The 22693-nt window shown below is 41.7% G+C and overlaps 1 protein-coding gene across 2 annotated transcripts in view; it reads right to left on the bottom strand.

Moving 5' to 3' along the window:
- Positions 1–1134: 1134 nt before the first annotated feature.
- Positions 1135–22693, bottom strand: part of TTC27 (tetratricopeptide repeat domain 27) — a 186065-nt gene continuing 164506 nt past the window's right edge. The window contains exons 17-21 of one of the 2 annotated variants that reach the window (XR_013337240.1): positions 11938–12135; positions 10334–10445; positions 6029–6129; positions 5520–5670; positions 1315–1372 (exon numbers count right to left, since the gene is read on the bottom strand). Coding sequence is in view for 1 of the 2 variants with exons in the window: in XM_077772789.1 (XP_077628915.1) it covers positions 1250–1372; positions 6029–6129; positions 10334–10445; positions 11938–12135 (534 nt within the window). In the remaining variant the exon portion in view is untranslated. Of the gene's footprint in view, positions 1373–5519; positions 5671–6028; positions 6130–10333; positions 10446–11937; positions 12136–22693 lie in introns of both variants that reach the window. The other variant, XM_077772789.1, reaches the window with a different exon arrangement.

Below are 22693 nucleotides of genomic sequence, written 5' to 3'. Positions count from 1 at the left end.
TAAAAAGTTCATCTTAAAACCTCCCTCCCTCCCTCCATTTACCCGTCTACTCCTCAGCGGCTTCCATAAAAGCTCTGAATGGACATTTAATGTTAACTCAGGCTACTAGCTCACTTTATTGTCCTTCTCACAGTGACTATGTCTCCTGTAAGAGAAACTGCTTTGGGGAAGACAACTTTTTTTTAGACTAGAGTACTAGAAAAGACAGACAGGTGGTTAAGGAAATGAAGCAAAGGTAACCATTCATAGCTAAACTTCATTGATGAAAGTTTTAAAAGACTTTCTTAAATGTTCAGAACTCTTGTATTTGCAGAGGATGCATTTTTAAATTTCCTGTGACGGCTGAAACAAAGAAGCAAGGGTGGTAATTATTCATATTTTATAAATAAGAACATAGATAAAAGCAAGGGTCAAATGACTGATGCGTGGGACCCAAAATTCAGCAACCCATGCCAGGACTGAGAATTCCTATGACTTTTGTAATAAGATTATTAAACTCAGCTAATGCCTTCAATATTTGTTTCCATAGGCATTGCTAAGAAAGCGTTTTACGCTGGCATCTCTGTAACATAGCACCATTTATGGCTGTCTTCACTCATAATAACCTGATTACACAACCATCTCGCGGGCTGGCAGTATATAATAACGAGAAGGGTCTGCCTGGGTAATAGTGGCTAATGGTTGAGTCAAAATTTGGGCTATGTTATTTTTTTCTTTGAATTTTCTTGATTTAGAAGCTAAACCTTCCCCACATTTCGAATGTAGCCAAGTCTGTATCTTTCAGACACAAATACAAAATCTCAAGAAGGAAAAAAATTTCTGTCACTCAATCTACCCTTTTACCACTTTTGGATAATAAAGCAGCCAATGTAATGATTCTACAAACTTGTAGCGTGTGATTTTTTTTTCCTGGTATAGACTAAGTTGTTCCAAAGGATGATCTATATCATTTTAGGCCAAGAGAGAATAAACGCTATGCTAAAAAGAGAACTATAATTTGTGTACTCTTTGTGCAGAAATACCTCAAGAATGATACAGATGCTGAATTCAACTGTAACTAAGCCTAAAGAAACAGGGAACTTTTAATGTACTTTGGAAAGTTAAAACATTTGGAAAAATCACAAAACAAAGACATTAGCCATAAAAGAGAAATTTATTTTAAAAAATCAGTATCTTGTGTTTCAGATACACAGCTATGAGAGAAATTCCAAAGGTGAGAGCTCCTTTTCCAGAAGGTGATCCCAGGTGGTCAATACTGATTTCGAAACTGGTTGCTAAGGCCTTGTAGCTCTGTTACTAGGGAGTCCATAGCTACCATTTCATCAGCTAGCTCCCTGGAAATTTCTCCACTTGCCGCATCTGTGAAAAGTTGCTGCAACACAGAGAACAAAGCACAACTATCAAAACAATGACAATCTTTCTTTTTAAATATTTATTTTTATTAGAGAGAGAGAGAGAGAGCGTGCGTGAGTGAGCGCAGGGAGAGACAGACAGAGACAGAATCCGAGGCAGGCTCCAGGCTCGGAGCTGTCAGTACAGAGCCCGATGCTGGGCTCGAACNCCCGCCATGACAATCTCTTTAAAATAAGATACGTACAGAGTCCAGAATTAAAATATATACCACATGACGGCAGCAATGGGAGTGTTTGTTTTCACTACCCTGGAAATGTACAAGCTGCAAAATTCAGCCGGGCATCAAACAACATGCCTGACCCTGTAAATTCAAATAAGCTCTGCTCTTCAGAATGGTTGCCCTGAATACTGGTTATTCATTTCAATGTCACAGGATGGCTTCTGGAGAATAGACGTTTTTCATAGAACAAAAGAAATCTATTCATTGTGTATACAAACAAAACAAATACATCTTATATTCAAGTTCATACAAATCATACCCTTTATGATATTTATTTTTTTAATGTTTATTCACTTTCGAGAGAGAGAGAAACAGAGTGTGAGCAGGGGAGGGGCAGAAAATGAGAGGGAGACACAGAATCTGAAGCAGGCTCCAGACTCTGAGCTGTCAGCATAGAGCTCAAGGCAGGGCTTGAACCCATGAACTGTGAGACCATGACCTGAGCTGAAGTCAGACACTTAACTGACTGAGTCACCCAGGCAACCCCCTTTATGTCATTTAAAAATTAATTATGGCTTGGGATAAGGGATCACAAAGATTACCAAGATTTGGTAAAAGCAAAGAAGCCCAGCATATTAAAATAAAAATAAACATGCTCTCCTCCTGTAAAAGAAACTGCCTTGGGAGGTATATTGCAACATAAGTAATAATGCCATCATGGCGGAGGCAATTGGGAAAGCCTCTGGAGGAACCACCTGCTGAGTGAGCCAAGAAAGGCACCTAAAAAATGAATTTTGGGATTTTACAACCACTGTGGTGTGTGTGTATGTGTGTGTGTGTGTGTGTGTGTGTGTATGTGTTTTGATCAGAAATGTGACTTAGCATACTATCTATCTTTTATTATTATTATTATTGTTATTTTGAGAGAAGGAGAGCGGGGAGAGGGGCAGAAAGGGAAAGAGAGCAAGAATCCCAAGCAGGCTCTGCACTGTCAGGTGACTGACATGGGGCTCGAACCCCATGAACCAAGAGATCATGACCTGAGCTGAAATCAAGAGTCAGACACTTAACCGTCTGAGCCATGCAGACGCCCCAGTGTACTATTTGCCTTTTTCATCAGACTTGAGTAGATGACTTGTTTACAAAAATCAAATTTACCGTTACTGTAGGACTATTTACTATCACCACCATATAGCACGTGACAAATGTTCTGACATACTGTAAAGAGGGAGTCCCAAAGGTGTTTTGAGTGATGGTATCATCGCTGAGACAAGCTTAGAGTTTCACATGGTAATTTTTGGAGCCCAGAGCATTCACTTGAAATCAGGACTTCGTAAATGTTTAGTGAAGATTTGTCACATTACTGTGTAGTCACACTGTGTACAGCATTTCATAAGAGAATGACATAAGAAGTCTGCCATGTGACTGATAGAGAAAATACCTTTTAGGAAAACAACCTGGACTCACAGAGCATGTGTGATTTTTGCTAAAAATTACAGCGCTTGCAAATCATCATGAATTTGCATCACTCCCCTATGAACTCGGGAGGAAGCAGAGAGAAACCGAGGCTTAGAAAGATGGATGGTTTGCTGAGGACCCCAAAGCACATAAGTGGTAAAATCTGTTGCGTCTAGCATTTTCCCCAACAGCCCCGTGCGCTCTACGGCAAATCTATGCAGTGACAATGTGCTGTGGGGAGGAGAGGTGGTCCGTCCTGGGGGAGCACAGACGGGGCGATGTCAGGTGAGCCCCTAGGGTCTCGGAGCTTATTTCTATCAAGTCCCTGGCCTGGCAAGAAAAGATCAGAGACTGGTACGAACCATGCTTACCACAGGCTATTGTGGTAATGCTAATGGAGCTATCCTGTTCCATTTTCACTAAAGTGTTCTCAAAAAGTGTTTTGGGGACTGCAATTCACCTTAGCAAATCCAATTTGTTAAAAAAAAAAAAAATAGGAAAGGCATATGATCTACTAAAAAGTCAGAGACTCCCAAATATTATAGCAAAAAAAGTGCTTTCAAAGGAGGCGTTGAGAGGCAATTTTTCCCATTTTTGGATCACCAGTTAGGATCTAATGAGAACAAAATCTAAACATAGATAATGCTCTGAATCCTTCTTCTTTTTTTTTTTTTTACTTTACAGGGAGAAGGGGTGGGGGAGGGGAGAGAAAGAGAGAGAATATGAGTGGGGAAGGGGCAGAGAGAGGGGAACAGAGGATCCAAAGTGGGATCTGTGCTGACAGCAGACAGTCCGATGTGGGACTTGAACTCAGGATCACAAGATCATGACTGAAGCTGAAGTCACACTCTTAACTGACTGAGCCACCCAGGTGCCACCTCTGAGGCCTTATTTTCAATGTTTATGAATCTTCCACTATACAGGAGACAGGCAGTATGTACACAGACAAGCCTGTTTAAGTACGTACGTATACATTTATATACGATTAATATATAACTTATAAGAAAAAGCTCTGCACAGAGAGAAGGGAACAAGCAGAGTCTATCCTGAGGAAATAACCAATCACGGGTAGGTTAGTGATCTAACGCAAACTATGAGACTGAGCTCCCGATCTGAGAAGCAAACTCACAGGAAAGCTTGCTACCCTGACTTTGAGAGCTCGTGCTACTTTCTGAGAGACACAAAACTGAAGTTATGCAGCCAAGCTGGGTGGGAATACAGTTCTTCCTGGTACGTTATGGGAACCTGGTTCCAGCCTGCAGCAGACTAAAAGGATAGTAAAACAAGTTAATAATCTAAAGAGCAAAAACGATGCCCTCATCTGAAAAAATGAAGCAATTAATAAAAAGGCATGCAAACTCTGGCAAGGGTTTTACACGTGTCCAGAAGTGACCTTCACTCACCACAGACTCACTCTCAGAAGTGTTAGTATTCATTTGCAACCCACGATTAAACAGTGAAGATGAGTAAAAATGAGAAGAGAGGGGCAGTTGGGTGGCTCAGTCGGTTAAGGGTCTGACTTTGGCTCAGGTCATGAGCTTGTGGTACGTGAGTTCAAGCCCCGAGTCAGGCTCCATGCTGACAGCTCAGAGCCCGGAGCCTGCTCTCGATTCTGTGTCTCCCTCTCTCTCTGCCCTGCCCTCACTCACGTTCTGTCTCTGTCTCTCTCTCTCAAGAATAAATATTAAAGAAAAATGAGAAGAGAAAGCACTGAATTGTGTTAGAAGCTATATTCCTTTAAATTTTGCTCCCAAAGGTATAACCCACACCTGGCTCTACAGATTTCCGAGGCTCCGTACCATTCCTTACCTGACACAGGTGGAGACTCAGAGTCCAGGCTCCAAACCACTTGCCTCGGGGACTCTTCAGTGTCTCTGTGCCAGTGCTTGTTCACAAGATGATGTTTGTAGATTTTGTATGTTTTTGTTGTCACCTACCTACCTTAAAGGTAGTCACCTACCTACCTTAAAAATGTTTGTGAAATCCATATACTACCTACTTAATATCTGTCTCTCAATCAACTTTTTAAATTTTAATTTTAATTAAAAGATAATTTTTTTAATGTTTATTTGTTTCTGAGAGAGAAAGAGACAGAAGGTGAATGGGGGAGGGGCAGAGAGGGAGACACAGAATCCAAAGCAGGCTCCAGGTTCTGAGCTATCTGCACAGAGCCTTACATGGGGCTCAAACCCATGAACCATGAGATCATGACCTGAGCCGAAGCCAGATGCTTAACAGACTTAGCCACCTAGGCGCCCCGAACTTTTTAAATTTAAATAAAAGTCCCTTTTTAAAAGAAACATTACATTACTGTAAATGAAAAGTAAGCAGTAATATTCATGAAAATGTACATTTGATGGGCCAGTTATACTTTTTCTAGCATGCAATGAAATAAATATACACTAAAATCAAAAGTTTAGGCACTCATGCTCTTTCTCACTCTCAAAAATACATAAAAATTTTTAAAAAAATTTAAAGTTTAGGGCACCTGGGTGGTTCAGTTGGCTGAGCATCTGACTTCGGCTCAGGCTATAATCTCACGGTTTGTGAGTTCAGGCTCCACATCTTGCTCTGCTTTGATCCAGATCCTGCTTTGGAGCCTCTGTCCCCTTCTTTCTCTGCCCTTCCCCCTCTTCTCTCTAAATATTTAAAAAAAAAAAAAAATGTTCAGCCAAGTGCTATCAGTAGTGTATGTGCCACACTTTGGGGAAAGCGATTGTAAGTAAAAGAGCATTGCTCTAATTTAACTTGAAGAAAGCAGTAGGGCTGGCTCATAAATATTAATTTCAGAGACTCCTGAGTTACCCGCGTGAAGGGCGGTCGAGCCATTGGGCCGATGAGTCTGCACCAGGACAACGGATCGCCTGGGGGCTGATCTCTAAAATGTCACATGGGCCTAAAATTACTCCTGTTGTAAAAGATGGCCTCAGAGCCGTCACTCATACTGGACACCCTTCTTCCTGAGACACTTTGAATAAATTCACATTTCACTCTTACCTTTGCTTTAGATAACAAGCCCTGTAAATTGAGTCGAACTGAGGAGAGCACCTGTACTGCCTCTTGGGGGCTGGATTTGGTTTTACTGTGTTTTATAGCCACTGAAAAACAAACATGGGAGAAAACATGCATTAAATACTGGTCATGATAATTTACAACTACAAAAAACAATTGCTCAATTAGGATTTTATAGTACAGACTCTAGAAATATTTCTACATGGACAGTTCTTATTTTGGTGAAAGGACAATAATTATGTGCACAATTCTCCCCATTATCCTTCTTAACACTTACTGCTGAAATGAGAATTTTGAGGAAAATAGGTGATTTGGGGAAGTTACAAATCATCGAGAAGAGAACTTACACACAGACACACACACATACAGACACACACTAATGAAATCATGCAAAAAGAGACAAACCCTAACTGAACACAAGGTGCCCACAGAGGGCAAAACCAAATATGGCAGATCTTAGTGTAGCTTCCCAGGGCACCAAGTCCCTAAAAAGGGACTCACAGTTGCCAATGACACCAGCCTAGTGAAGCGACATGCCAGGTGCTGACAGCTCAATTCTAACCTCCTTCTCACACTCCGAGTTTACACCACCACTCTGGAAGAGGTGATTTCCACAACCTACACGCTTGCATTAGGGGAGGTGATCGCAACGGGGCTTGAGGTTGATGAGCCACACTTGACATCAGCCCCTTGCTGAGAACACAGTCCCCAGCAGGCCGGGGAGCCCATTTCTTCCTAAAATGTTATATTACCAAGAGAGCATAACCCTTGCTAGTGGAAAGCCTGGCTATTAATGCTTTATAAAAACCAGTGAAGAGCTTTGTAAAAATACAACACCTGATAACCTCTCCACTGGTTTGTTCTTGTTTTTGTTCTTCTAAATTATCATGCTACAGGCAGACCCAGAACCACATCCAGTTTTCAAACTACGCTAACCAGCGCAACAGTGCGAGGCTACTTAGTACCCTCGATCTCAGACCAGGAATGGGAAATAAATGTCTTTCTTGCACGCAAACTCTGATCAGTTGGTGGAGACTGCCTGTGCTGGCAAAAAACTGTTTTATCATTAATTAATATCTTCCATGGTTGGTGAGAACCAAGTGTGACATTCTCATTTCAAAATAATACTTAGACTTTGACATTTCTCAGCTAAGGGTTGGAAGAATGCATGGTAATCAACAATATTCAACTCATATTTTCAAACGGCATGGTTAACCTGGGGATAGTGAGTATCATGATGTCTGTGGCCCTTAGTAGAAGAAAATTTGACTACTATGGCTGAGGCATGTGGGCTGTTAAATACCTAGGAACGTATCAGAAATAGCTATGATTCTTGTTGTTGTTGTTGAGGGAGAGACAGAGAGAGAGAGAGAAAGCTCAAAGCGGGGAGAGGTAGAAGGGGGGGGGAGGGAGAGAGAATCTTAAGCAGGCTCCCCACCCAGAGCAAAGCCCCAATGCAGGGCTTGATCTCATGACTATGAGGTCATGACCTGCGCAGACATCAAGAATTGGACACTTAACCAACTGAGCCGCCCAGGCACCCCTGTGCTTCTTTTTTAAATCCTTATTTTCATTCTGAAAAATAAAACAAACAAAAATAGAGCAAAAAGACAAACATTATTAGACCCCTTCCTCAATCCCACTTCCAAAAGGCACTAGAGACAAAAATAGCACTCCAGGAGAAATAAAATGCAGTTTCAAATGACCAGGAAATCCAAGACAGCAGTGCTTCCTCCAGGTAGACCATAGTTAAAATGTATAACTATTATTTTAAAGGTTTCTGGATGGCAAAGAAGGAATCAGCTTTTGCACACCCTTTCCCCAAAAACAGGATAGCAGAGGCTGTACATGAAAAGCCCCCAAACAAGGCAAAGGGGCCCAAAATGACCACGTTGTTACAGAAAGGTCTCAGACCCCAGGTACACACTGTAGTGTCTTCTCCAGCCTTCTGAAGTATAGAGCTACTCTTACAAACAGCAACCCAACAGAGGAAACTATGTGGAGATTTTTTTTTTTTTAATGTTACATTTCCTCTTCAGAACTGAACAAGGTGGAGAAGAGAAGAAAAGAGAAGAGAAGAGAAGACAAGAGAAGACAAGAGAAGAGAAGAGAAGAGAAAAACCCAGTTGATTCTTCAGTTGAGCACTGGTATACAAAAGCAACAAAGAGGGGCGCCTGGGTGGCTTAGTCGGTTAAGCGTCCGACTTTCGCTTAGGTCATGATCTCGCGGTTCGTGGGTTCGAGCCCCGCGTCGGGCTCTGTGCTGCCTGCCAGCTCAGAGCCTGGAGCCTGTTTCAGTCTGTGACTCCCTCTCTCTCTGACCCTCCCCTGCTCACGCTGTCTCTCTCTCTGTCTCCGTGAAATAAATAAAACATTAAAAAAAAAAAAAAAATTAAAAAAAAAAAAGCAACAAAGAAAAGGTAAACATTTATCTTTATCCATCTAAAATATCACTAGAAACTAAAGCTGAGCATCCACTCAAATACACTTAAAATGTTGTAGGAGCACCGACACCTAAATCATTAAAGTCAAAGGGAATTGAAAAGAACAGACACGTGTTTTTCTCCACTCTTGCTCTGATGAAAAACAGTGCCCAAAATTGTTTCGAACCAACATTTAGAGACAAAATGAAGATTTCTTTCCTGCAGCACTTATTTCTTGAACTTCTGCATTTATACTTGACAGGTTCAATAGCAACACTTAGTGATTACAGAAAATATCTTGGCTTTGACTGTTACAAGGCTAGCTGTTCACAGAAATGTTTACGGTTGGCAATTTGAAGTAGATAAGATAAATTCTTCCAAGGAGATTGCACCTGGCTATAATTATGTACATAACACACATGGGTATGGTGGTCCCCAAACCTGGTACTATATCCACAAAGGTCAAAGGCATAAGAACTCCATCTAAAGCCCACCCACCACGAGGCCAGCACAAGCCACATGAACCGTAGCCACATTCTATGGGTCTATCAGCAATGACCTCCACCTTATCTACTCTGAATTTCAGCTAGACAGAGATCAGCACGTCTACCTGATCTGCCAAGTGGTAGGCAGCCTAGAAAACTGGATATTTAAATCCCTTTCATCAATGATATCAAAGACCAGAAGTAGAATTATTAACTACTAAGCCCATTTCTAAATTGTCTGAATGTTCTATGATTTCTCTAGAGACTCGTTAAACGTTATTCTTGTTCTTCATTTTTCTCTCTTTAGAGAAACAGCTTTATCAAACAGCTCAGATCCTCTACCCCAGGGGAACAAGGCTGAAGGGAAGACGTAAAGGATTAACATTTAAGCCACATGTAAGATACTATTAAGATTTTAAATATGTTTTCATTTACTTCCTAGCAATCATAGGTAGGTGTTATCCCCGTTTTACTGATCAGGGAACTAAGGTGCAAAGAGAAGTTATTTACCCAATGCCGCCTACCAACTACATGGTGGAACTGATCCTGGAGTTGACGTCTCCCTGATTTCAAAGGTCTACCCTTTTATGGTCCCTTGTTGGCTCCCCAATTACTGTAATTAATAGTTGCAGGAGAAGTTAGAGGAAGGCTTTAGGATAGGTTCGTAGTCCCTGTGATCCAGTTCTTAGCACTGTGGCTTCATCATTTTATTTGAACTGCGTTTCCAGGGACTCATACACCCATATTCAATTATAAATATGAAAATGTATTATTAAATTTAACTGGTTTAGTTCACATTAATGCAAACAATTAAAAGGAGCCTTGTCTGGAATATATTTACCCAACAGGCATACGACTTTATATGTAAGGTTATCCCTCCCCTCAAGTGTCATCCACTTAATCTCCCAAAGGCAAGGATAGGATTATATTTTTTATTTCCTTTGTATATGCCATAGCTCTTTGTACATTCTCCAGTAATCCGTGTATTTCTGATAATACATATTTTCATTTATAACGGAAGAACATGAGTCCGCAAATGTTAGCAGATTTCCTTACTACTGCATAACCATAAGTAGACTCTGTGTGCCATGAAGGCTGGATATGGTTGTAAAGGTATTTCATGTTTCTAAACCTCCTACTACCTGTCACTTAGACAGTATTCAAGCCTCTATCCTGCAGACTGGTCCATCCTCTAATTGTTAAGATTACTCCAAAGTGCTTACTACATACGAGTTGGATTTAGAAAGATGTGCTGAATCAAATACAACAATTTCAATACAACAAAATGACGTTATCTGTAATGGGACTTCACTTCTGACAAATACTTTTTCAGTAAAAACACATTAAAGCATGGCAGGGGTATTGAACATTACATCAAATACCATGTGCAAGTCCTAAGGCATTCTGAACCACTTCTTTAAATGATGTTATATCTTTCTCCCAACAACTGGACTGTGTGTCACACTTGTATGCCTTGGAGAGGTACTGGAATGCCTGAGGACAGAGAGAGAACAACTTCAGAATAACAAGTACAATTCACATTTCAAACCCGGCTTCTTGAAAGTCATATGGAACTAATTCCAACTTGAAGAATGAGCGTCCGATGTCATGAGCACAGTCTTTATTATTCTCATTAAGGAAGATGCACACCCAACAGCATAAGCAATTAAAAGCAATCAGATGGATGTATCTGGATAGAGACACTTGCCTCCACTAGAAAAACAGAAACACCAGGTTTGGAAATCTAGAAGCACGCACTCCTTTCCCCAGCATCGGGAGCCATCAGCTTACAAGCTCCGTTTGGAAAACGAAGCATGAACTTGGGGACAACTATGGGACTACTTATAGGTGTATGTACTCACAGAAGTTTAAGACACTTCCACAGCTCTATCCCTGCAGATTCTTGAGGGAGAAGTCACAGATGAGAGACTTTAGACTACCCTGGATCCCGCATGCCCAAGGCCACATAATTCAAGAAGAAATGGAAGGACAGCAAATAGGAGTGTGTGCATGTGTGCGTGTTGAGTACATGTTCTCTGGGTGGACAGGCAATGGCAGAAGCCAGCTGGGGAGACAGAGGGAGGAGAGATGGCCACCCTGCAGATGGGCTGTACAGCCACAAATTCCAAACTCATACAAGGAGCACATGTGACTTGTTGTGGATGTCTTGAAAAGAAGAGAAAACGCTTATTTCAACCTTGGAAACCCTGGGGGCTCCTTGAAGTACTAAGATAAGAGGCCAAAGGCATTAATTGAGTGTAACTGGTGTTCCAGCACACTTTCGAGAAAGGGCCGGGCGACCTCTGTAAAGCATTTTGTGTTTAGACTGAAAAGCTCTCCTCCAATATTCTTATCTGGTTCCTTTTTCTTTTTCCCTTCCATGGCCTGTGTCTCAGATCTGAGTGCTCTTCTGTCCTTGAGCCCCATCTACCTGAATCTCAGCAAGGGGCCTGGGGAAAGGGCTGCAGGGTAAATACTGTGGACAGCTACTGGAGGGGGAGCAGGTCAGACAGAGCCTTTTGCAGGAAGCAGAGAACAGTTGTGTAAGAAAAATCCATGAAAAGGGGCGCCTGGGTGGCTCAGTTGGTTAAGTGTCGCAACTTCACCTCAGGTTGTGATCTTATCATTCATGAGTTCCAGCCCCGCATCAGGCTCTGAGCCTGGAGCCTGCTTCAGATTCTGTGTCTCCCTCTCTCTCCTCCCCTTCCCTGCTCGTGCTCTGTCTTTCTCTCAAAAATAAACAAACATTTAAAAAAAAGAAAAGAAAAAAATCCATGAAAAGAGAAAAGATGAATGTTTACAAGTCTTAACCTGCCTGCAATTTCAAGTACTTATTTTAAAGATTCTAAATCAAGATGGAAGACCTGATCATATCAATCTTCCTTGTCAAGCTATTTAACTCTGCCTCCAACCATCAGAGAAGCAGATGCCCTACACATAATTCAAGCAAAAGGCAAGCACCCAGGAGGACTGGAAGAGAACTTACCTTTTCATTTTCCTCAGGCTTTTCACTCTGCCCGTTTCCATACAGTTGGGCATACAGCCTCCAGATTTCTCCATCATTTGTCACTCTTGAAGTCACTCTGCCAAGTAACTCCTGCAACTTTCCTTTGAGGCCAGTGGCAACATCTCCACTTCGATCAGTCATCCCATCAAGCACTGCCCTGACCAGAATTTTAAGGACCTTAAAAAGTTCACAGAACAAACTGGTAAGCCAAAAGCAACCAAAAAATAACAAAAAACAAAGGGCTACCATCACCATCATCATGACAATGATGAATATCACCTTTATACTTTTTTTAATTAAGAAAATTTTTAGATGTTTTTATTCATCTTTTAAAAAAATATTTTATTTATTTTTGAGAGAGAGATAGAGACAGCATGAGCAGGGGAGGATCAGAGAGAGAGGGAGGCACAGAATCTGAAACAGGCTCCAGGCTCTGAGCTGTCAGCACAGAGCCCGGTGCGGGACTCGAACCCACGAACCGTGAGACCATGACCTGAGCTGAAGTCGGACGCTCAACTGACTGAGCCATCCAGGCGCCCTTGTTTTTATTCACTTTTGAGAGACAGAGGGCTAGAAGAGGAGGGGCAGAGAGAGAGAGGCAGACACAGAATCTGAAGCAGGCTCCAGGCTCTGAGTTGACACCAGAGAGCCTGATGCAGGGCCCAAACCCACGAACTGTGAGATCATGACCTGAGCCAAAGTCAGATGCTTGACCAACTAAGCCACCCCAACCTTTACACTCTTTACAAATAAAAGTCAAGTCATCTTGAACCACTCTCTAGAATTGCATACTGACTACCTCTCTGGGCTCCCTTTTAGGCTCCTTGGGGTGGCTCTTCTTTCACAGGCTCAATGCCCCTCTCTTCTCAATCTGAGTGAGTGCTCTCTCTGAATGATCTGATGGACACTGTAGCTTTTAGGAATGTAAGCTCAGACTATGGTCCTAATAATACATAGCAAAAAACTGGACAGGAGAACATTTAGGTGTGCTTTTTCCTTCTTGTTTGGATAAGATCTCCACTTGTAAATTCACACTACTATTCCAAATGTGTAGTTTTAATTCTGAAAGTAATAAAATTCATATTATAATCCTATTCATGGCTTTAAATCTGAAAGGAGCTACGGAGAAGAGACTATATGAACTACTATTATATGCACTACTATCAAGTGATCATTTTTTAAACATTTCAAGAATTAACACGTTTTNGAAACTAATTTGACAATAAACTATTTGTAAAAAAAAAAAAAAAAGAATTAACACGTTTTAAAAGGGATGGTCTATTAAAGTGGTCACTATCAAATACAAATGAAGCATACTAAATTAGTAAAACACTTTGCTTTCTCTAGGATCTGACAACTGGCCCAATATTCCATCTCCCCACTTTACATACATGAGGAGACAACGGGGGAGAGAAAATTTTTAGCCTTCTTGCCAATCAAAATGGAGAGTGGCAGTGCATGTGTTTGAGAGGGGGAAAGTCGGAGAAGAGAGAGAGAGAGAGTATGTGTGTATTTGGTGGTGTGTGAAGGGAACGGTAAAGGGTAAGGAAGTGGCATGTCTATGTAAACAGGAGCAGGGTAGGGCGAAGGGAACTATAGACAGGCAGATACCAAAGCCTCTACACAATTCATATGCAGATGTCACAAGAAGGGAGTGGGACCTTGAACACGAGTGGAAACAATGACAACCGTCTTCATAGTCTCTCCACCTGTATGTTCAATGGCCAGATATATGGCTGGATCTGGAGCTTAGAAGAAAGTTCTGTAAGCAGGAACAGATAAAAGACTTCAGTCATGGCCATGGCAGATACTGCCTGAAGAGATTCTTTTGCGTAAGAATCAGATTATAGATAGAATCTTTCTTTTTTAAGTTCACTTATTTATTTTGAGAGAGAAAGTGTGCACAAGCAGGGGAGGGGCAGAGAGAGGGAGAGAGAGAATCTCAAGCAGATGGCACACTGTCAGCACAGAGCCCATGTGGGGCTTGAACCTACGAACTGTGAGACCATGACCTGAACCGAAGTCAAGAGTCAGATGCCCAACCGACTGAGCCACCCAGGTACTCCCAGACAGAATCTTGAGGAATGCACACTTAAGGGAGGTTGAACAGGGGTCTATGGATGAGCGAGACTGACGAGGAGTGTTCAGAAAAACAGGAGAAAGTGATGTTTTGGAAACTAAGGAAGGAGGAAGTAACAAGGAGAGCACATCTACAAAAGCCTAGGGCTGGAAGATCCACTGGATTTAGCGATAACAAGGGCTGGTGATTGTATCCAGACCAAAAACCAGAAGAAAGGAGACATTATGATTTCAGACAAGAGGGTACAAAGAGATAGAAAAACATGAAAACCAAGACAATTATTAATATCACAAAAAACAAAAAGCAAAAATAACCCATCAGTCACAGTATCCTATAATATTTTGAATTTTATATGTAAAGCATGAAAGTGGGTGATGAGCACTGAGGAGGGCACTTGTTGGGATGAACACTGGGTGTTATATGGAAGCCAATTTCACAATAAATTATATTAAAAATGCAGAGAATATTCATTTAACCAAAGAATTTAATGTAAATATATTAAGATAAAAGAAGTAGCAGAGATGCTGATATAAGGAAGTTAAGTCCTTGCTTAACTATAATAGGAAGTCAACAGATAATACCTAAATTTGGTTAATAAAAGTAGCAGTATATAACTATATTATAAAATATGGAAATGTGCAAATGGCAAAAAGAATACTAGTAGCATATACTAAATACTATGTACTCCTTTGGGGAGTAGGATCTTGACTAGAAAGGGAAGAACAGGAAATTGCTACATTTTGTTATAAGCCTTTTACTACTATTTATTTCATATAGCTGTATGTGTTATTTTAATAAACTTAAATTTTAACTTAAAAACAGAGAAAAGGCAAAAATAAACACATTCAAAGATTGGAAAAGAGGAAACAAAAAATGATGGTAACATGAATATTCATTTATTAGATTTTACTTTGAATGTATATCCTTGGCAGGGGGAAGGAGACAGTTAGTGACTAAAAGGGGGCTGCTGAGGGCTTTGGGAGAGCTGGTAATGATCTGACTCCTGCTCCAGGGGCTGGTGACACAAGTGTGCTCCCTTCATGAAAATTCTTATGTTTACTTACGATCTGTATAGCTTTCTATATGTATACTATACTTTAACAAACCATTAAATAAAAAGTTATTTCCTGCAATTAAGAAAGTCCCATGCACTAAAGAGAAAAAACAGAGTTATTAAAATCCACTAACAAATGGAGGGGCTCCTGGGTGGCTCAGTCTGTTGAGCATCAGACTTCGGCTCAGGTCATGATCTCGCAGTCTGTGGATTTGAGCCCCACATCGGGCTCTGTGCTGACAGCTCGGAGCTTGGAGCCTATTTTGGATTCTGTTTCTCCTTCTCTCTCTGCCCCTCCCCCACTTGCACTCTGTTTCTGTCTCTCAAAAGTAAATAAACATTAAAAAAATTTTTTTAATCTATTAACAAATGGGGTTAATTTGTAATCTTAAAAAGTGGTCTTAGAGTGATAACAGAATTATTTTTAAGAAATCATTAATTTTACAAATAGCACCATTTTCCTCAAACTAACTAGTGAGAAAAATATTCTATTTATCCAGACGGACTACAAAAACAGTAACTTTTAACATATTCAAACTCGTCTTTAGAAAGTAAATATGTATTAAAAGGAAGAAAAGGAAAGAAGTAAGTATTTGTAATTTAAAAGGAACAAAGGTGGGGGCACCTTGGTGGCTCAGTTGGTTAAGTGTCTGATTCTTGATTTCAGCTCAGGTCATGATCTTACAATTCATGGGTTCGAGCCCCACATCAGGCTCTGTGCTAACGGCACGGAGCCTGCTTGGGATTCTCTGTCTCCCTCTTTCTCTCTCTGCCCTTCTCCTGCTCACATGCACATGTTCTCTCTCTCTCAAATAAATCAGTTTAAAAAAAAAGCAGCAAAGGTTACTACAATAGAATTTCTCCGATTAAATGAATCACCAAACAATACAATTTCCTCTTGGGTAGTCTATGACGTTTACCAGCATTATAAAACTTCGCATAATCAAAAATGAAAAAAAACGGGGTGCCTGGGTTGCTCAGTCAGTTAAGCATCTGACTTTGGCTCAGGTCATGATCTCACGTTTGTGGGTTCAAGCCCCGTGTCAGGCTCTGTGCTGATAGCTCAGAGCTTGGAACCTGTCTTCGGATTCTGTGTCTCCCTCTTTCTTTGACTCTCCTCTGCTCACGTTGTCTCTCTCTCTCTCTCTCTAAAAAATAAATAAAACATTTTAAAAAATGAAAAAAAAAGTTAAACAAGTAAATGTAACCTAACTAGATATGTAACTATTAAGAATAAATTATTAGTAACTGGTAAAAACAGGCGCCTGGGTGGCTCAGTCAGTTAAGTAACTGGTAAAAACAATAAATTATTAAGTATGTAATAAGTGGCTGAAAAATAGAATATTGAAGTGTTAGAATTTAGAGATGGAACAATTCTTGGGGAAACAGAATACAAGACATGGCCACTTGAATGGGATGCTCAAGTGGAGAAAAGAAAAGGACAAAGAACTTTATGTCCAAAGTACTAGACGTACCATCTACCTAAAACACTAAGTATTCAAGACCAGCTAGATCTAGAGTAAACAGGAAGATACACAGAATCAGTTACTAAAGTCCACCTAAAATAAGGGGGCACAACCACAACACTGGTGAACAGCAGTAATGAGGCCAGGTCTTCTGCCTATTACATTACAGAACTGTTGTATCAAGGAGTCAACATGCATGTAAAGAGCTTCAAAACCGTAAACCAATAGACTCCTATAAGCTATTATGATTATCATTGATCCTCAACTTTCTTACATCAGAAGTGGAAGCAAACCGCTCACAGTTAACTCACTTGCCATGTGCCCCTAAATTTCCTTATGGTTCAAAACAGATGTAAGAAAAACAGAATCTACCACGTGGCACTGGCTCTCAAGACCTCCCCACTGTCTCTGCTGTAGGCATCACTATGTGCTAAGCACATGACCAACCTGATCTCACTGCGGTCTCACAGCACCCCAGGACACAGGGACTCTACTATCCCCACTTTACAAATACACTCAGGCAAGAGAGGCAAATGTACCTTCTCTGTACCCCTAGCAAATGAGGTGCAGACAGGGGATTTGAACACCAGTGATAGTTGGCTCCTGAGCTTTGATGGAGAAGACAATGACAATGGTAGATAACACTCTCCATATATGTGTGTGAGAGACAGAGAAAGAATATGAGCATATGTGAGCACCAGGGCCTCTACACACACACCTAATCCTCCTAACAGTGTTGTGAAGAAGGTCCTCTTGTTATCTGCACTCTGCAGATGAAGAAACCGGAGCACAGACAAGTCAAGTAACTCGTCCAAGGCCACATACCTGGGGGTGAACCTGAAGTCCTAGTCCTGGATCCTGCTCTCAAACATTCACTGGGTTAATTTACAAAGCATAGCTCCTTACTCCTCTGTTATTTCTACCTTTCTAATAATAAATTCTTTTACACTGGAAAAATTTCTCTTTTATGAAATATGTGTACTACTAACTTTGATCACTTCATTATCATTTCTTTGCCAAATCTTTTAATTTTTTTTGAGAGAGAGAGAGAGAGAGAGAGAGAGAGAGAGAGAGAGAGAATGAGTGGGGGAGGGGCAGAGAGATGGAGAGACAGAACTCAAAGCAGGCCTCAGGCTCTGGGCTGTCAGCATGGAGCCCGATGTGGGCTCGAACTCACGAACCATGAGATTACGACCTGAGCTGAAGTTGGAGCCTTAACTGAGCCACCTAGGCACCCCTTCTTTGCCAAATCTTGAATCAACCAAAACCAAACAGGTTTTTGTAGTTTTATTTTTTATTTATTGTTTTTTTCCCTCAAGACATCAGAGCCAATAAAAAATAAAAAGAGAAAATAAAATTCTCAAATATGAGCACTACTAACATGGAGGTGAATTTCTTCTAATTTTTTTTCACTATGTGTAAATTTTTAATACTATGTAAACTGCCTTATCTTACCTGTTTCACTTAACAGTATGTCATAGTATATTTTCGTGTTTTCATATACTCTTCAAAACAGATTACTTTTTAACAGATTCAAAATATTCCACTGGGTTGACAGACTGTAGTCTATTTAACAATTTCCCTGCAGTCAGATAAATAGGCTGCTTCCGTGGCTGCCAGTGTTGTTATTATTACTATAAGTAACACCTCAATGCCTATCTTTGTGCCCGAAGTTTTTTTCCACATGGAGACTTTCCTTAGGTTGGAATTCCAGGAACAGGGGCGCCTGGCTCGCTCAGTCAGCGGAGCCTGTGACTCTTGATCTCGAGGCTGAGCTTGAGCCATGTTGGGGGTAGAGATTACCGAAAAAATTAAAAATCTAAAAAAAAAAACAACCCCAAAACACAAGGATTCCAGGAAAAGTATTATGGAATCGAGGGAATGAACACTTTAAGATTCTGGAGGTAAGTGTGATACTTTCTAAAAAGGCTAAATCAAATGAGATGCCTATCTGTGGTATATGAAAATGCATATTTCACTGTGTATTACCAGCGCTGGCTGTATTATTACTTTTTAAATCCTGGTACTTTGTCCTACCAAAGGTATATGCAGCTATTATACTGAATTCTATTTCTTTTATTGTTAGTGAACTTAAATCTCTTTCCAACTGTTTGCTAAGTAAACTTATTTCCTTTTAATAAGATATTTAAACATTTTCTTAATTTTTACTGAACTCATTTTTTTCCAACATGAAAACAACTTTACTGTTAATCATTTCGGAAGTTACATAGCCCACAAGCTGATGGACTAACCCATTACTAGCTCCTCTTTCTGAACCCCAAGTCTATACATCGCTTATGAAAGTAGAAAGTTGATGAATCGGAGGCAGAAACAGCAAACACGCAATAAACCCTGGGAGACAGCAACTGGCTGGGGCTGGTATGGCGGCGAAGGGCAGCCGAGGGCGGAAGAGTGCCAGGTGCCATGATTCACAGGTGAGCTGCTCTACCAGCCGGCCCAGAGAGACGGACATGCCGCAGCGCCAGCCCAGGGCAAGCGCAGGGCCAGGGGGTACGGCAGGGCAGAGGGCCTGGCCAGGGTGGGAAGCGGAGAGCAACAGGCCCCAGTGGCCTGGCTGGCCCCCCACCTGCTGAGGTTAGAGGGTTCCTCAGGAACGTGGGCACTGGAAGAAAGCAGCACCTGATAGACAAAAGGGAAGTTTCCCGAGGAGCCAGGCTACTTGGTGGTGGTGGGAGGGGGCAGTGGTGAGGTGCACCCAAGGGGTGAGATTCCCCTAGGGCCCAGACTCATGAGAAAGGACACCACTTGGGTCCTCGGCTTGCATCAGGTCCTCCTGCCGGCACACATCACCTGTGCAAAGCCGGTGTCAGTCACCAGGGGAGGGATGGAGAAGAAATGAAGACATCTGAAAAGCGCAACCATAATGAAATGAACAAAATGAAGGGCCTATGTGATAAAGAATTAAAGGGTCACATGGAAGAAAACTTTGTACCTTGTTTTCATAATCCATACCGTCAGAAAGAGAAGAAGGAAAACCAAGGCGACGGTGCGACGCCAGGGGTAGCAGCATAAACGGGGAAGAGGTCAGGGTGAGGACTGAGCCTGGAGCGGCTGTCACAGAGAACGGAGGTGTGCAGATGAGACCAAGAAGCCACAGCCGGTAAGAACTGTAAAATTCTGGAAGCCAGGCGAAGGAAGCATTTTGAGGAGGGAGCGAGAGCTGTGGCGGGAAACACTGCTGACAGGCTGAAGAACCTGAGGACTGACGAGTGTCCCCAGGAAGGGGTAGAATGCACGTGACAACAGCAGGGTTCGGCAGCCTGGGGGAGACAAGGCCTAACCTGCACGGGTTCCAAAGAGGCCGGTGTGGGGGAAGAGGAGGCCATGTGGAAAGACGCTCCTCCCGAGCTAAGGAGCCACAGAGAAACGGCGTGGGGAGTGGGGAGGAAGGGAGTGTGCCTGGAATGCGAATGTGTGGGGCAACACTGTGGACATTCAAAACTAGAGCAACAGATACGTGCATTCAGCAGTATCTTCCCACCTGTAACGGAACACAAGTTACAGAGGTATATTTTAATCATGGTGACGCGAAGAGAGGACTAACAAGACTTTATCTGAAAACAAATCCCAACACTCTACCTCTTCAGTAGATACTTTTAGTCTGTGTTTACTTCCTTGGGATTCTGGACACCCGTGCGGATCTAATGAGAATCTGGAAGCCTCTCCACTCACACCAGTCGTTTTCACAGTGCTGCAGAACATATCGTGATCTCCTGAAGCCTAACAATGCATCCTTCTTAGAAATCCTAGTTTGTGTGTGTGTGTGTGTGTGTGTGTGAGAGAGAGAGAGAGAGAGAGAGAGGAGAGAGAGAAAGAGAGAAAGAGAAAGAGAGAAAGAGAGAGAGAGAGAGAGAGAGAGAGAGAGAGAGAGAGACAAACCAAGACTCTTAACTATAGAGAACTGGCAATTACCCCAGGGGATGTGGGTGGGGGATGTGTGAAATAGGTGATGGGGATCAAGGAGGTCACTTGCTGTGATGGGCACTGGGTGATGTATGGAAGTGCCGAATCACTATACTGTTCGACTGAAAGTGACATAACACTGTATGTTAACCACACGAGACTTGGACAATTTAAAAATAAGAGAAATCCTACTGTGTTCACCATGGCATGGGATTCCAGTCTTCTCTGTCAATATTGCATATGACTATGTTCTATTTGAAAAGCTTTATCAGTTTTCTATCAACTCCCTCCCTCTTCTTACGATCTCTTTTGTCACTTCTAGATGTTCAGACATCTGGCATTGTTTGCTAAAGACAAGACCTTCGTACGATTTGTGGCAGCCTCTCTGGCTTTCCAGTGGTGTACGTCTGTGCATGTCACCTCTGCTATCACTATAGCTACCAACGAGGTGTGTGCTGGGTGCACCCCCCATCTTTACCAACCTCAGAGGCACTGCTTTCTCTCTGAAAAGGAGCCTAACAGTTGTGGTGGGACAGCTGTGCTAAATCTGTGTCCTCCCTAAATTCATGTCTAAACAGAACTTCACAATGTGACCTGATTTGGAAACAGGGTCTTTGCAGACATAATTAGTTATGATGAGGTTATACCAGGGTTCGGGTTTAAAAAAAGGTTATACCAGTGTAGGGTGTGCCCTAAATCCAATGACCAGTGTTGTTTTAAGAGGAGGAGAGGAGAAAATGTGGTGCAGAGGTGAGGGAAGAGGGATAGACGGGAGCGATACCAACACAATCCAAGGAGGCGCCAGGAGCTCCTGATAGGAAGATCGTCCCCCACGGCCTTCAGGGGGAGCACGGACTCGCCAATATCCTTATTTCTCACTTCTAGCCTCCAGAACTGAATGGCGAGGATATATTTCTCTTGTTTGAAGACACTGAGTTTGAGGTCATTTGTTACAGTAGCCGCAGGCTACAAATCCAGCAGTTTTAAGTAGAAAGACCCAGACACCACTGAGATCATTGAGACAGCCTCTCCCCAGCGCACCTACCCAGGTTCTACTAATCATCTTCCAGTGTCGGTTCAGGAAGCACTCCATGAATGGCTGTCCCTTCTAGGGAAAGCGACTTCTAGCACCCCACTCAGATGGCGTTCTTTCCCCTGGTATAGAAGCTTCAAATACCAAATCTCTCAAGCTTTTCCTTACTGGAGTGTGGCTTTTGTGGTATGATCAAAAGTAGTCTCTCCAAACCTAAGCCTATAAAATATTTACCATTATTTTCTTTTAGTGCCTTTATGGTTTTAACTTCTTTGATGATGTTGATGATGATGATGATGATGACAGCAGCTACACTTATAACACCTGCATGAGCCAAGCACTGGTCCAAACCCTTTATGTGTATTAACTTACTTCATCCTCACAACAATCCTCAGGAGGCGGGCACTACTATCACCCCCATCTTATGAAAGTGACTAATTCCCCAAGGTCCCATGGCTAGTGATCGGCAGAGGCAGGCTGCAGACCCAGACGCCCTAACTCCAGAACCTATGCTCTCATCTACAACGTAATCCTGTTTCTCAAGGCATTTCAATATAAATATTTTATCCATTTGAATTTATTTTGGTTTAAGCAGTGAAGCAGAGCCTTGGTTTGGGTCCCAAACGCTTGGCCAGCCATTCCAATACATATTGAAAATTCTATTTTTATCTCACAGATTTTAAAAATGTCATCTTTATCATGGACTAAATTCTCGTACTTACTTGAGTCTGTTTCTGAATCCTCTGTTCTGTCACATTTCATTCCTGTGGCAGATGTTAATTCTTTATATAATAAGCATATTATTAGCTTTTTATCTTTCCTTCTTGTTGCAAATATTCTGTCACATACTTTTTAAATGTGGTCATAAAAATTCTTTCAAGTTTTCTTTTATTGCTTTAAATTCCAGAAAATTTGGGAAGTATCCACTTCTACTCCTGATTTTTTTTATGAGATGAAAAAATACTGCACATATAGTTAGTCCATTTGGAATTCATTTGGTGTATCATAAAATAATCTACGTGTATTTTTGAAGCCTGGATTGTTAGACGGATTTCATCTTAATCAGTATAAACAGCCCTGTGGCTCCTCACATCCTACACAAACCAATGCTATGCCACAGACGCCCCGCAATGACCTCTTAATTCCTCGCCCACATCTCTCATTCATTTAGGCGATGC

Source organism: Crocuta crocuta, unplaced genomic scaffold, assembly GCF_008692635.1.
Source record: "Crocuta crocuta isolate KB4526 unplaced genomic scaffold, BGI_CrCroc_1.0 scaffold363, whole genome shotgun sequence".
NCBI lineage: Eukaryota > Metazoa > Chordata > Mammalia > Carnivora > Hyaenidae > Crocuta > Crocuta crocuta.
Note: the sequence above shows the minus strand (reverse complement) of the source record. Positions and strands in the feature narration are given on the sequence as shown.